Source organism: Vicia villosa, linkage group LG2, assembly GCF_029867415.1.
Source record: "Vicia villosa cultivar HV-30 ecotype Madison, WI linkage group LG2, Vvil1.0, whole genome shotgun sequence".
Classification (NCBI taxonomy): domain Eukaryota; kingdom Viridiplantae; phylum Streptophyta; class Magnoliopsida; order Fabales; family Fabaceae; genus Vicia; species Vicia villosa.
Genome location: NC_081181.1, coordinates 172,496,807 through 172,512,337, shown reverse-complemented (window position 1 = coordinate 172,512,337; position 15,531 = coordinate 172,496,807). Strand labels below are relative to the sequence as shown.

Below are 15,531 nucleotides of genomic sequence, written 5' to 3'. Positions count from 1 at the left end.
CTAGATCTCATATGATGATTTCAATAACTTTAAAGGCAACCTTTGCTTTAGGTATCCTCGGAATCGAGGGACTTGACTATTTTAAAGGCATTAATAAGGCAACAAGGCAACAAATAATAAGGCAACAGACAACAAGAGAGGTTACCCTAAAGGTGTGTGTGCGGCACATTCAGGTGATTTAATTTAGATATTTTATCTTGTAAATAATGTTAGCTACATTCGATTAATTATCTTGCACTCCCTAGGATTACTAACCACAACAGAAAAGTAAAACAGTTTAATAGTCCTACGCTATTACAATAAACACCTGTAGGGCAGAAAAATAAAGGCAGGAATTATAAACCTAAACTATTACAATAAACACCTGCAGGAAAATAGAGGCAAAATATAGAAGGAATATAATTATCTTAGGGTAATCGAATGGCTTGAGCTTTCATCGATCCTTGATCAACCCTGAAAAATTAGAAAAAGAAGAAGAGAAAGGTTAGTGCATTAAAGATCTACAAACCCTAATTGACTAAAAAATCTACAAACCCTATTTGATAAAAAAATAAACCAGGCTTAAAACAATTAGTTTAAAAAATAAACCACTTAACATTATTGAGAATTAAGAAAATCGAAAAAGTTCGATTAAATAAAAAATTAAATAATTTATTGGATTAACCCTAATTAATTAATTAATTAAAAGCAGATGTGAAAGACAATTATTGTAAAAAAATGATTATTTTTAATGTTATGAGAAAAATCAAGTTTTCGATTAAATAAAATAAATAGTTATATGAAATTATTATGATAAAAAAATGTTTAAATGAATTAAAAAAAAAGAAAAAAGAAAATAAAAAGGTGCATGTAATAAAAAAAAATAAAAAATAAGGAAACTTAGCTATGTGATCAGGTGTGGTGAGGTCTGGAAGCTCCATGGTGCACCCCCACCTTCTGAGACGCTGGATCATTCCTGGCTTGGATCTGATGGTTCTGGATGAAGGTTCATGGTAGTCCACTTGATGACAACGCACGTGGGATTAAGAAGCAAGTTATCTCAATAAAAAGATTGTGGACGTGAGGGATCGAACCCCCACCCCAAAGGTCACCAGCGTGTCACACAAACCACTCAATCAACCAACAATTGTTGATATAAAAACAGCATAAAAACAAAATATATGAAAATAAAATACATAATGGAAAATAAAAAAAGAAGCGCGCGATTCAAACGGACTAGAGGCGGATTGACACCTCATCGTCTTCTTCCCCAGCCGTCGGTTTAGATCAAGGTTTTAGCCACGGTTTTTGGTTCGTTGCTACAAGTCCTGCAAATCAAAAATAACAATATGTGCCATATAAACTTAAGATGAAGCCATGGTTAGCCTCGGTTTGGTCTTGCGAATCCATCCATGGTCTCAATTCAGTCCAATTTCACCTGCAACGAAAAACCCTAAACGCAAACCCTAATGCTCGTTCATGGTAGGTCATGCTATAGTCATGCAAACACATGAATAATTGCCCAGGAACATTCATAACATCACCACAAACAAATATATATGCTCAAAATACGTTTAAGTGTCATGAATCATGGAATTCAAATTCAAAAAGTTTAAGACAAACCGTGGCTCACAGTTGGTTATTCTGGGCGCGTTGAACCTTGTTAGCGACTGGAGTAGCTTCAGGAATGATCCAGGAACGTGCTTGAATGGCCAAAGTCTCTTGAATTGCTCAGTAACTTGGAAATCGACTTGAGCTTTTCCTTAGATTTTTTTTGAGCGTGGTACCATTGTTTCTGGGCTGCAATCCTTGTCCATCTCGCTTGAACCTATTCATGTATTTATAAGGAGCATATTAGGTTAACAGATATGGATTCAATCTTTGTAATTTGCAAGATTGATATTTGATTTAATCCTTGAATGGATATTTCCAATTTTGGCTCAAATCTTATCCCTCTCTTTCCAATCTGTATGGCAACGAATTTGAATCCTATTTTATCCCATTGAATGATTAAAATTGATTGGATAATAGAACCAAATCAAATCTTATACTTTCTTTCACTTATTTGATTTAAATTGCATTTTAAATGAATAAAAAATTCAATAAAAAAATTCAATAAAAAAAATTCAATAAAAATCAAATATTCATGGACTTGGACTTGGAACTCCTTGATGGCTTTAGGAACAAGTTTGGGTCATAAAAGAATAGGCCCATGCATTTCTTCAAAAATTTACCAACTTCAACAAGTCATAACTCCCTCAATATTTATCATATGAAGATGTTCTAGGACTTTTTGAAAAGCCCAATATGTCTTCTACAAGCCACTTTGGAACATATTTTTCATTTGGAGATTTTATCTTGATGATATTACTCCTGACAAAAAACTGCTTTTTGCGAGCTTCTGGAAGGACCTGTAATGTTTTAATTCATATCTCTTAAATGAAACATTTTTAGACTTGGCTTGTGAGTTACAAAATTGTAGATAATTCAATTCCCTTCATATTGAGCTTTGGATGGAAAATTTCTGATGTTCCATGTGAAAGTTATGGCTGGTCAAAGTTCAGTTGACTTTTAGGTCAAAAACCCTAATTTAGAAACTTCGAGTTTTGTTGATTTTGGAGCTTTCCTTGACGAATCATGATCAAATTTTGATCAAATGATGAATGTAACCTCAAAATATTGATGTTGACCAAAAATCAAGAATTTTGACTGTAATTTGACCAGAATTGACTTTTAGGTCAAATTAGTCGACTATTGACTATCTGAGCTTTTGATTGAGTAATCTTGGGAACCAGAACTTGAAACTTGGCATAGAGGTTCTTTGAATCATATGAGAGGTCATGGAGTCCACTTGAGGTATCAGAAGTTGATTTCTCCTTGAGAAGATCAAAACCCTAGTTGTGAAGCCTTCGATTAGGAGAGTGTGCACTTAGTCCACCCTTGAGCCTTTGATACTTGAATTAGCTTAACAGTAAAATTATGATGGGCAAATTTTGGGGTATGACAATTATCTTCATATAAGTTACTCTCTCTGGTCTTTATAGTCCTTAATATAATTTAAAAAGTATTTAGATTTATTAAAGAATTAATGTATCTAAACATTATATATAATCCAAATACATTGATTCTTCAATAAATATAAAAAATAAAATTTTTCTTATAACAATGATATAACGTACTTTGAGTTCTGAATAATCTCTTTATATAAAATGAAGCATATCTAGACAAATTAATAGTTTACCCCAATATATTAATTCAAAAGGAAAAAGATCAAAACTATATACATTAGGAATACCAACATAGAAAAAAACAAGTTAAAGTATCCTTTTACTTTAAAAATAGACTCTACAATTTTTTTTATAATTATCTTCGTATAAGTTACTCTATGGTCGTTATAGTCTTTGATATAATTTAAAAAGTATTTAGATTTATTAAAGAATCAATATATCTAGACATTATATATAGTCCAAATACATTGATTCTTCAATAAGTATAAAAAATAAATTTTTTCTTATAATAAGGAGCAAAGGAAGTATTATTTATAAATAAAAAATTGCTTTATAAATACATTAAATAACCATCGCACCTGGATAATACGTAGATTAGATACATTGTATATTTAGTGAATATAAAAATAAATATTTTTTATAAATAGAATTTGGAGTATTGTTTTGTGAGAATTCAATTCATAAAAGTAATTATTTTTTATAAATAGAATCAGGAGTATCAGTTCATGAATTCAGGCTGATTTAAAAGCTCACTTTGGTTCGAGATAAGTTCGTAGAAAATTTTGGCTTAGCTTGAGGAATAATATACATTTTTCATTATATGTTACCTCATCCTCTTAACTAAGGTAAAAGCCTTATTTTAAGCGAGGTCAAAGCCTATTTCCTTAGTTGTGCTCTAACCCTTTTTGTACCCACCTTGAACCTCTGAAAACACTCACCATGACTGCCTTTTTTAAAGAAGAACTAAGGTCTTCCACAAGCAGAAGAAAAAGAAAATCAGCTAAAGGGTCTGTTTGCTTCACACCCTTCAGGTTACTAATCTCCTTCGTTGGGCACCCATGCACCAAAACAGAGAGAGACTAACCGGAAAAAAAAAACACATGAATCCAAGCCCTCCACCTAACACTATACCAAAACCTTTGCAACATATAATCCAGGAAAGACAAACTGACTGATTTGAAAAAACCTTCTCAAAATCTAGTTTAAAAATAAAATACTATTTATTACTTAGACGCTTTTGCGACTCCAATCTCATTAAGTGCAACCACTCCATCCACCAACTGATTTCCCTTAACAGACGACGATTGCTCTTGGGAGATATGCTTCTCTATGGCACTAGCAAGCCTAGACGCCAACACTTTCGCCACTAACTTATACAAAGATCTGAAAAGTGAAATAGGTCTAAAGTTGCCCAATTCTAAAAAAGGCTCTACCTTCGAAATGAGAGCGACAAAAAAAATAAACTATTAGGCAACATCGCTCTCTAAAAAAAGGGTCGAACATCACATAAACTTCCTCCTTAACTAAACTCGAAAACTTTTTATGAAAAGTTGAAATCATTTGTAGTACTCTTGAGTTTTTTTTTTTTTTTGAAAATTGTTATATGCTACTTTTGAATTTGATTTTTTTTTAATAAATTTTAATAGGCTAATAAAGCTAGTATCAAGAATGATAGTGCATGATCTTAAGGGATTTCATAATATTAGTATGTTTTCAAACTTATAATTATGGTTTACAACTATTTGTCTTTCATGAATCTACTTAACCAACAAACCTAATCACATATTGTCTTGAAATTGCTATAGATTCCAACAAACCTTGGTTGCATATAAAATATGATACATAATCTATGTATGAAAAACAACAAGAAATAGTACACTTCACCATTTATGTTTGGGAAGATCTACATATCTTGTTTCTACTTAAAATATTAGACAATTGAAAATAGATTAATTGTACAACAAGAGATTTAAGAACCAGCAAATCAATTCTCAGATGCTAAATATAAGACAAACAAATCAAAATGAATAAACAAACAAAATATTAAACTTATTTTTCTCATAACTAAAAGATACTAGTACATGATAAAAACTACTCAGAAGTCATGATTTAGTTTTGCAAAAGATAGCTGTTGTGAAAAGCATACTTCTACGGTAACTGTTCCTGCTTAATTTTTGGCGGTTTTTCATCGGCAGGTTCATTATTACTTGGAGTTTTTCCGCTAGGGTTTCCTTTTTCTTCTTCTTTTTGTTCAACTTTAGGTTCAAATGATTTCTTACCAGCTGCTTCATTATTAGGGTTTTCTTCTTCTTGTTCAACATTGGATTCAAGTAGTTTCTGATTGTGTGAGATAGTCAAATTTTTCGGAAGTGCATTCTCTCTTTTCAGCATGACAGAGTTTAAGTGATTTTTGTGGTCTTGGCTAGAATCTTCTTTCTTCTTCTTCTTCTTTTCTTCAGGTTCAGGGTCGTTGATGTTCTCCCCGGAACGCTTAGTTCCAGATAGAGACGATACTATGAAGGATTGGGCCTGAGTTTTGTGGTTTGAGTTCGAAGTTGGCGAGTTGGAAGTGGATTTTGAAACTGATGATGAAGAAGAAACTGAAGAAGATGAGGATATGGATGTTTCTTCAAGAGATTGAGTTTGTGATGAAAAATTCAAAGACGGTGAAGAAGGGGTGGATGGTTCGCTGAGAGATTGAGATTCTTCATCTGATGATGATGAGGAGTAGGAGGAGGAGGATGGTTCGGTGAGAGATTGGGTTTCATTTTCGGATGATGAAGAAGATGAGAAAGATTCACTTTCATCAGAAGAGTCAATGGATTGCTCATTGAGCGGAGAAGAGTGTGTCTTCTTCTTCATCTTGTGATTTGATATAATGTGATTTGAGTTATGAATCTCTTTATATAGAATGAAGCATCTCTAGACAAATGTATAGTTTACTCAAAATATTAATTCCAAAGGAAAAAGATTAAAAGATCAAAAGCTATATACATTACCAAGGAAAAAGATTAAAAGATCAAAAGCTATATACATTGGAAATACCAACATAGAAAAAACAATAGTTAAAGTCTTTTTTTATGTTTTAGAATTAAACTTTAGGAATATTTTATGATTATTTTCTTATAAGTTACTCTCTATAATCCTCAATTTTTCTTTTATTCATTGAAGAATAAATGTATTTAGATTATTATATATAATTTAAATATATTAATTTTTAATAGTTTTAAAAAGTAAAAATTTTATATTAAGATTATTATTTATAATTAAAAATATTAATAATTAAATTTTTTAATTTTATAAAAATTAATAATTTATTTTATTTTAGGGTCACTATCCACACAATTTTTATTTTATTTTAATCTACTATTGCTTTAACTTTTATTTTTTTACACAAAAGAGGGCCTTAGCCCAGAAAGAAAAGAAAGCTACGGGAGAACACTCCTCAATGTCTATTTTATTATAATCAACATTTTATGTTGACTTAAAAGACAAAATCTTTATTTCAAAATATCAAAATATTCTTTTATTTTTCTTTCTTCTCATGAGCTTTTTTTTTCTCCTTATTGCATGATTATTTAATACAATTAAATTTATATGATTATTTTTTATTTTACAATTAAGTAACTCATTTTAAATATACATATGTATATAAATACAATTTATATTATATCAAATAAGGTCTATTTCACGGATCACTGTCAGCACAATACATATTTTGTTTTTATCAACAATTACCTTAATTTAAAAATAAAAAAACTCAAATATTAAATATTCATTTTCTTTCATCACACGGATCCTTATTTTTCTCTTTATATTTTAACACAATTGAGTTTATATTGTTTATATAATTATTATTTATTTTAAAATTTTAAAGTTAATAACTAATTTCAAATTTAGATACGTATTAAATAAATTTATCCGTGCAGCCGGAAAAGTATATGATTAGTTCTAAAAAAAGAAAATCAAAAGCTATATACATTGGGAATACCAACATAGAAAAAATAGTTAAAGTCTCTTTTTCTTGTTTTAAAAATAGACTTTAAAAATATTTTATAATTTTGTTCTTATAAGTTACTTAAATACAATTATATATAATTTAAATACATTGATTCTTCTATAAATATAAAAATTAAACTTTTTTATATTAATATTAAAGAATAGAGGAAGTATTATTTATAAATAAAGAATGTCTTTCTTTTTAAAGTGTTCTACAAATACACTGAATAACCAATTGGACAATACATAGATTAAATATATTGTATATTTAATGAATCTAAAAATAATTATTTTTTATAAGATTAAATATCTCAGGGATCCTTATAAATATGATAATCTTCAATTTTAGTTTTGTTCCTCCCGTTAAATTCACTAACGGAAACTTACGTGTCACGCCACGTCAGTTAAAGTTAGTATTAAAGAAAAAGAGATAGATTGTGGGGGTTTTAAACTAGGGGTCGCAAAACGGGCCGCCCGCCACGCCAAAAAACGAGCGGGGCGGACATGCCTGCCAAGTGAAATGGGCATAAAAATCATGCCCGCCCCGCTAAGATGGCTGGTTGGCGGACGGCGAGCTTCCCCGCCTATTTTTATTTATATTTTTTTTCATTGTTTTAATAGATTAATAACTTTTTTTACCTTTTAATTAAATTTTTTCTTATTTTTTAAAACAATTTTTTATAAAAGCAACTTTTTAACAAATTTTACTTAAAAAAATATTACATATATTTACAAATAAATATATATAAAATAAACCATCAAGAATTGAAATTATTAGAATTAACTAAAAAAGAGGAAATTTTGGAGAAGGGGCGGGCTTTGGCGGGCGGAGGACATTGGCGGGGCGGGCGGCGGGCCTAAAATCCCAACCCAACCCGCCATTTTTTTGCGGGTGCGCGGGCCGACCCGTTTTGCCACCCCTATTTTAAACCCCTTTAAATAACTTTAAAAACAATATTTTTCACAACAGCAGGTAGGAAAATCAATGGCTTGTAATTTGAGTACCTATTATTACCATCTTGGATAAAGAATCCACCTTCTATGGGAGAATTTGAAGCAGCAGTATGCATATGACTTTGTTGAACATGTACATGGCTTAGAACTTGTAATGGCATTGGTTACATTTGTTTTGACATGTAGTTGGAGCTGAACCAATTAACAACCCCTTCACATATAATATCCGGTCATTTTTACGAAAACACTTATTCGGTGAGTTTGGCAGAATATATGCTTGTCATGTAAAGAGATACATGGTTCACAGTCACGCCTTAATATGGTTGGTATGAAAAAAATTCAAAAAAGGACAACATTAGCAAATTCAACATTTAATTCATGTCGAGAAAGATAATGCAATAACACATTAGCAATTATAGAGAAGAGAGTTATGTTGTCCAAGGATTCCTGCAGGTGCTAACAAGGACATTATTGTAATTATAGAGAAGAGATTTATGTTGTCAAAGGATTTCTGAGAAAAACAAAATTATTGTTACTTTCTGCTTTTTACAGAGGTTCATAAAATGTCTTCTGCTTTTTACAGAGGTTCATAAAATGTCTTCTTGGAAACAAGTATTAGGAATGTCCACAAATAACATTACCTCTTGGTTGTCACATTGGAAGTCATATATATTTATAAATTTTGTAAGAATTAAAATTGAAGTCTGTCATATTTATAAGAATTAAAAATATATTTAACCTGTTTTTTTTCCAACATTTATGATTGCGGACATTAACATATTTTTTTATTTTTATGTATTAAAAATACAGAGTGTTCTATTAAAAAATAGAGTGTGTTGTTCTATTTTTTTTGTGTGTAGATCAAGTAAATTTTTAGATCTACACCCGAGAACTATGTAGGTTTTAAATCTACGCCCTCAACTCTTTTTAAATCCACACTCTCAACTATGCAACTATTTTTAAATCTACACCATCAATTATGTTCGTCTCAACTATGCAACTATTTTTAAATTTACACCATAATTATGTCCGTCTCAACTATATCCACCTCGCTCTGCTCAAATTTTTTCAAACTTCTATCAAAACGAAATTTGCATGTCATTTGCTATCCATATAGACGTTTATCGTTTAGTTAAATTAAAAGTCTGAATATTTTAAAGTTAACCAGAGGAAGATAAGAAAAAACAAAGGACAAACAATTGCATTTCTCAGATCCAACCCTCGGAGAAAGCACAATTCAGGGATCCGGCAAACAAATATGAGAAATCCCAAACGAAGGATACACAAACAAACAATCCAATTATGAGAAATCTCAACTGAATGGATCCAATAATATGTGCATGTTACATGAGAGTATGAGGCACTACGCATGTTAAAAGTTTAAATCATCATTTAATCACTCACCATATAGGTAAGTTTCAAGAAGATGATGATAGCTCAAGCAGTTGTAATCTAATAAAAGCTCAAACTCTCGAGATATGAAATTTAGTAACATAAATATAGACAAAATATTTGAAAACTCACAGTAACAATGAATTTGCTAGTATTTAACTTTGTAGGAATATTTTATGTAGGTTTCTGATCAGAGTTTCCATTAACAGGACATGTTTTTCCTTGGCATTTTTTTAGAAATACAAGATGTCGTTAAAAGTTCAAACCATTATTTAATCACTCACCATATAGGTAAGTTTCAAGAAGATGATAACTCAGGCATTTGTTTTCACTGATTTCAAATGAACGAGAACAAGCAAATGAAAACCAATATTAGTTTAGTTGAGAACACAATTCGATTAAGTTGACACCTTTTTTAACACAACCACACAATATTTGTAGTCTAGAAAGCTCAATGAATTTGAAAACTCACAGTAACAATAACTTTGCTCATGTTTAACTAAGTAGGGCGTGCATAAAACACCTATCTCAAGTTTAACATAGTTTGAATTGGTTTTTCGGCCCAAACATTTCAGATTCAGGGACAATGACAAATAGTCAAGAATATGTGTGTATCAAGCATGAAGAACAGTTGTTCAGTTTGAGAATAACAGTTTTAAAATATTTGTGTAATTTCCAAATCATTAAAGTTTTTCTTGAAAAAAGGTTCAGATTAGTGAACTGTCTGTACAATCCGCTCAGTTCGTGAAGCGACATCAACAGTTTGGTTCTTTCCAGCAAGATATGGTTCAATTGTAATGTAATTTATACCAAGAATTTTGTCAAATTACTAATTATCCGAAAATTAGAAGACTAAAAGAAGAGCAATTGCTGCAAAAACTGAAAAAACAGGGGTCTTGACATGGTCTGTATACCTTTTTATTGAAACACTAGACAGTTGAAAAATGCATTAATTGTACAACAAGAGATTTAAAAAAATACTAACAAAGATAGTATTACACAAATCAATTCTCAGATACAAGACAAACAAATAATAAGAAACAGACAAAATGAACCCCTGTTTTACACTGATAAGTCACATAACTATAACATAAATGGATATAGTAATCAATAAGAATAAAAAATGTAATATCATAAACTTAGAGGTCATGATATAGCTTTGCAATGTTCCAAGACATGGTGAAATTGGATGAATACTACACACCAAACAAAACCAGCTCAGCTCAACAATCAAAACTAGCAATAATCCCATGGAAATAACTAAGATTTCTTCACAAGTCATGCATGAAACACAACAATGACACACGAAGATTAACAAGGTTATACATAAGTTATGGTATGTAACAATCACGAAAAAAGTGTCTGAATATAGACAAATACACAAACACCCGTCAAAACAAAACATTTGACAATTTCAATATGAAATGTCAGAGCTACGCAAACACCCGTCAAAACAAAACACTTTGACACACTTTCAATATGAACTGTCAAATGTCAGTGCTACGCAAACACCAGTCAAAACAAAACACTCCACGCACTTTCAATCTAAAATGTCAGTGTTACAGATCAATGCAATGATTCAAATAAATCAAAATTAGACTTGGAAACAACTCGAAAATGAGTACAAGAACCATTTGTCATATATTAAAGAGTGAAGTTAGCATCTTAACCATTATCCAGTACATCATCCAAACCTAATTGTTATAGTTATATGCTAGATACTGAAATACAGCAACAAAATCACTTCACAAACACAAAACATAGACTATATAGGTCAAAGAAGTACTAACAAATTGGTTCACAAAAAACTGATCCATCCAGCATATTCTCCAGCCTAATGGGTTGAGAAGGAGTTCTGGTTTGCCTCGAGTATCAACCTCATTTGCTCTGCAACTAGTTTAGCCTTTTCCACAAACAGCTTGTGCTCAGCAGTTTCCAACTCCTCCCACCTTTCAGCCATTTCTTCCTTGGTGGCTTCATCAAGTAACTCAAACCCTATCTTCATCTTATGCGTACTCACATTCATGACCCAATTGGCATAGTCAAATACCATTGCCGGTATTTTGGTTCGTGGTTTCTTATCAGCATGGTTCCCGTTAGGGTTTCCATTTTCGACGGGGTTGATCTTATCCGTTGTTTTCTTCTTTGCAGTCTTGGAACGTTTCTTTCCAGATAGAGGTTTGAGTTTGGATGAAGAATGGAGGTTTCCGTTGGGTGAGGCGGTGGTGGGTGGGAAAGCGGTCATCGTGAGAGTTTTTGAAAAAACAGAGAGAGGGATAGACGGTGTGTGTATCGGTGTATGTAATTTAGGGTAACGGTCCCTATTTATATAATTTTGGAAAAGAGTCTACACTTTAATACTCTCTCTCATTGAGTTTTTTTTCAATGTTTTTAGGGTTTTGGTCATAATATCAACAATATTTGTTTCAGACAAGCCCAATGACTTCCTATTTTGTTAAGTCAGGTAGAAAGTAAAATCTAACATACATATCTAAGAAATTCGCTCACGTGAGATGAGAGATCTTGTAAATGGTCGGCGTTGTTGAATTGCAGACTATTTTGGTTGAGTATGTGATAATGGTGATGAGGGTAGTGTTTTTTTAATAGTGGAGAGTATATATCACTTAGAGTCTATCATTTATTCCTTTGAGGGGTAATGTATTATTAGTATAGTCTCTAGCACACCGTCCACCTTGTCAAATGTTGAACTGTTCAATTTCTATTTCAAAGGGAGACATCAGTAGCGATTATGATTTTCTTCTTATCCAATATATGCCTTACCCCACATTTTTTCCTCCTTGGGCGAGGAAGACTTAAGGCCAAGGGAATACCGCAATTGGAATTTACATATATCTTGCAATAAAGCGAGTTGAGTAGGAAAGAGTCTAGTTACCAAGAGACACGTTAAATATCCTACCATTTATTTGTAGACAATTTCATCAACACACTTTCTTCATTTATCATTTGAAAGCTTCCACCCTAGCACCATGATATACAATTAATCATCTCAAATATTTGTCAAAATTCTTTCACTTATTTTTATTGATAGATGAAAATGCCAATCTTGTTATGCTTGACTTAAACTCCTATGAAATACCTCGTCATTCTAAGACCAATCATGAAAACCTTCTTCCCCATTTAAACATTACTTGATCATTTCCTTTTTAAAAAAATCAAGTCATCGACATACATGTTTGCAATTATGATTATTTCTTTTTATTTATGCTTAATAAATAGCGTGCGTTCATGAAGGCGTTTTAGGAATCCTTCTTGAAATAAATAAGATTATATCTTTTTATACATTGCCTTTCGTTCTTTTTTGAGACCATACAAGAACTTCTCCAACTTGTACATTATCATCGTGTTGCCCTTCTAGTAGCCTAGTCAATAGTCAACATGGAACTTCTTATCTAATTCACCTTAGTGTGTTCTGTCTTGCCACTGGTGCAAAGAGTGCATTGTAATCCACTCCATATTGTCGAGAATATCCATTTACCACCAATATTGATGTTCATTTTTCTACTTTTCCACTCTCATTGTATTTGGGTTTTGTAATAATATGTTTACAAAGGCATGCATGGGGTGACACGGGGACTAACTGGTAGCAGGAGCCCGCCTAAAGGCATGTCGCCTAGACTTGACTTCATCCACCAATGGCTCGCCTTGGGAGAAAACATGGATAATGGCGTGTATGTTGTCCATATACACATGTGGAAGAAGTCATAACCATGATTCCTGAGAAATAAGCGATTCACGAGCTTCATCGTAACGGTGGAACAATTACTACTTCTTAAGAATCCCAAATCCAGGTCCATATGCCTCTATAAATATCTCAACCCTAAGGTTGAGGAGAACAATCTAATACACACATAGAAAACACCCTTGAAATAGAGCTTATTACCCTCGTGAGCTTTCTATTACCCCACATAAACATTAAAACCTCTAACAACACCTACCAACCTAGGGGTGTTATGCATTTCTACTCTTTTTAGCAAGTACAGTGCCTTCAACCATGGCGCCCTGGTAAAACTAACCACACCCTTTCATCATTATAACCATCTTAGCACTCACCAAAGCCTATTCTTCTAGTCCTAACTGTCTCCAATCATGCTTACTAGGACGAAACAATCTCATACACGAGAGGATACTAGAAGTAGCAATTACTTTAATGCCATGGCATAAATGCGCGCTGCCATGGACCAGGTGCATCTTCAAAATCAAACTTTGGAGAACAACATCCTTAACATTCAACTGCAAACGAGGCATTTATAGAGGCCCATACAAAGGATGCAGAAATTCTAGATCCCTAACCCTTCTTAGAGAGATATGGGAAGCACCTACTCCCGAGGGTTTTAAGCCTCCTTCCTTGGGCGAAGTTCAATATGTTAGGCAAGAATATAGTGTAAAAAAACAGTCTAGAGGGAGTGAATAAACTTTTTAAAATAAATCAACTGATTCTTCCAAAATGAAATATTAGAGGTTTTTCAAAGTATGCACACGGAAGTATTAGAGAAAAATAGAGTGAATTATACTTGAATAAAAATTAACTCACGTAAACACTTAATAAATGTACAACAAACACAAATTGAATTAATTATGATACACAAGGTATTCAAACAATACCACTAGCATAATTCACGAGAAATTAGTATACAATGATTCAATTTGCGCATTCCAAACTCAACAAGTTTCTCAGATTTTAATCACCACTAAATCTCGATTAGGTCTCAATTCCAACAAAAACTAATCTTAAGCCATAAATCGTTAACAATGCAATAAACGATAAACTATTATATGAATTGAAAAACCTAGGCATGCAATATAATACAAAATATAAATACAAGAGTAAAAGGTAGAGAGATGACACCTGGATTGTAGTGCTTCGACTCTGTCATCCTCGGGTGAGCCTACGTTCACTCTTCAATGGAATAAAAGAAATTTTGATTTTTGACCTATTTTCATTTGATTCGAATCAAGTACAATGTATGATCTTAATCAAAGAACATGTGATTTCAATCATGTACAAAGTTTGATTCGAATCAACTGCTCCAAGCCCTTAAGAAATATGTTGAAAAACTATGTGATTTGAATCATGTGAAAATTGTGATTCGAATCTAATTGAGTAGAAGTGACAGAAAATTGTTTGATTCGAATCAAGTACAAAACCTGATTCGATCAAATTATTTTGAAAACTTATGGTTCACCCTTGTTGGATTTGATTCGATTCAGAATGAGTGTGTACTTTGATTGATTCGAATTAATCACTCAAAAAGTCAATTTATCATGATTTTAAAAGGTATTTTGAAAATTTTCTTTGCACCTAGGTTGATTCAAACACATACAGTTTTTATTCCAAAAACCCATGCAATTGACTCAAACATATTGATCAAATTCAAACGTAACCATTGTTTTATGCATACTAAAATGATAACGAATCGATTTCAAACTTTATTCGTAAGATGTGAAATCATGCGAGAGACTCAATAAACGATAATAAATAAAAACGATATGACAAACAACAAAATAATTGTTGCAGAATCAAAATATTAATTAGAATATTATAGCACTTATATCGTTTCTTTTTGTGTTATTATATTATTAGAATATTATTAGGATTCTAATTCTTCTATATTTAAGAGAGAAATCCCCTTTACATTTAATACATACAAGAATTATTCTCCTCTCATTCTTTTCTAATTAGTACCAGAGTTCTCTGGAGCCCGCGCCTCTGTACTTCCATGGCTGACAGTTCCTCAGTCAATAGTGAAAGGGAGAATAAAACTCCTAAAAACCCGTTATCTCAAAAAGAGCAAAAAGTTGCTTATGGCATTGATTCTCATTCTATCCAAATCACATCTTTTCGACTCAATGGGTCAAACTATTTGAGGTGGTCTCAATCTGCCAAGATATATAAACGTGATAGAGGAAAATTGGGCTACCTTACTAGTGCTCGCATAAAACCAGATGTTGGTGACTCACAACATGATGTGCAGGATGCTGAAAATTCCATGGTAATTACATGGTTGGTAAACTCCTTGGAAGAGGAAATCAGCAGCAACTATATGGGTTATTCTACAACAAAAGAATTATAGGAAAGTGTGAAAGAGATGTACTTTGATCTGGAAAATAAGTCTCGGATCTATGAACTTACGTTGAAGGCTAGATAAATTTGGCAAGGAAGTGATAATGTCACAAAATA

At 32.1% G+C, this 15,531-nt stretch overlaps 1 protein-coding gene across 1 annotated transcript; it reads right to left on the bottom strand.

Annotated features, from left to right (window-relative positions):
* Window positions 1-5,135: 5,135 nt before the first annotated feature.
* On the bottom strand, window positions 5,136-5,849 carry LOC131650667 (suppressor protein SRP40-like). The gene has a single exon (XM_058920369.1). It carries the CDS (start codon window positions 5,847-5,849, stop codon window positions 5,136-5,138), a length of 714 nt encoding a protein of 237 aa, XP_058776352.1.
* Window positions 5,850-15,531: the final 9,682 nt, after the last annotated feature.

Excerpts from the sequence above, each read along its gene's own strand:
- LOC131650667 (XM_058920369.1), bottom strand. The coding sequence starts at position 5,849 with ATGAAGAAGAAGACACACTCTTCTCCGCTCAATGAGCAATCCATTGAC.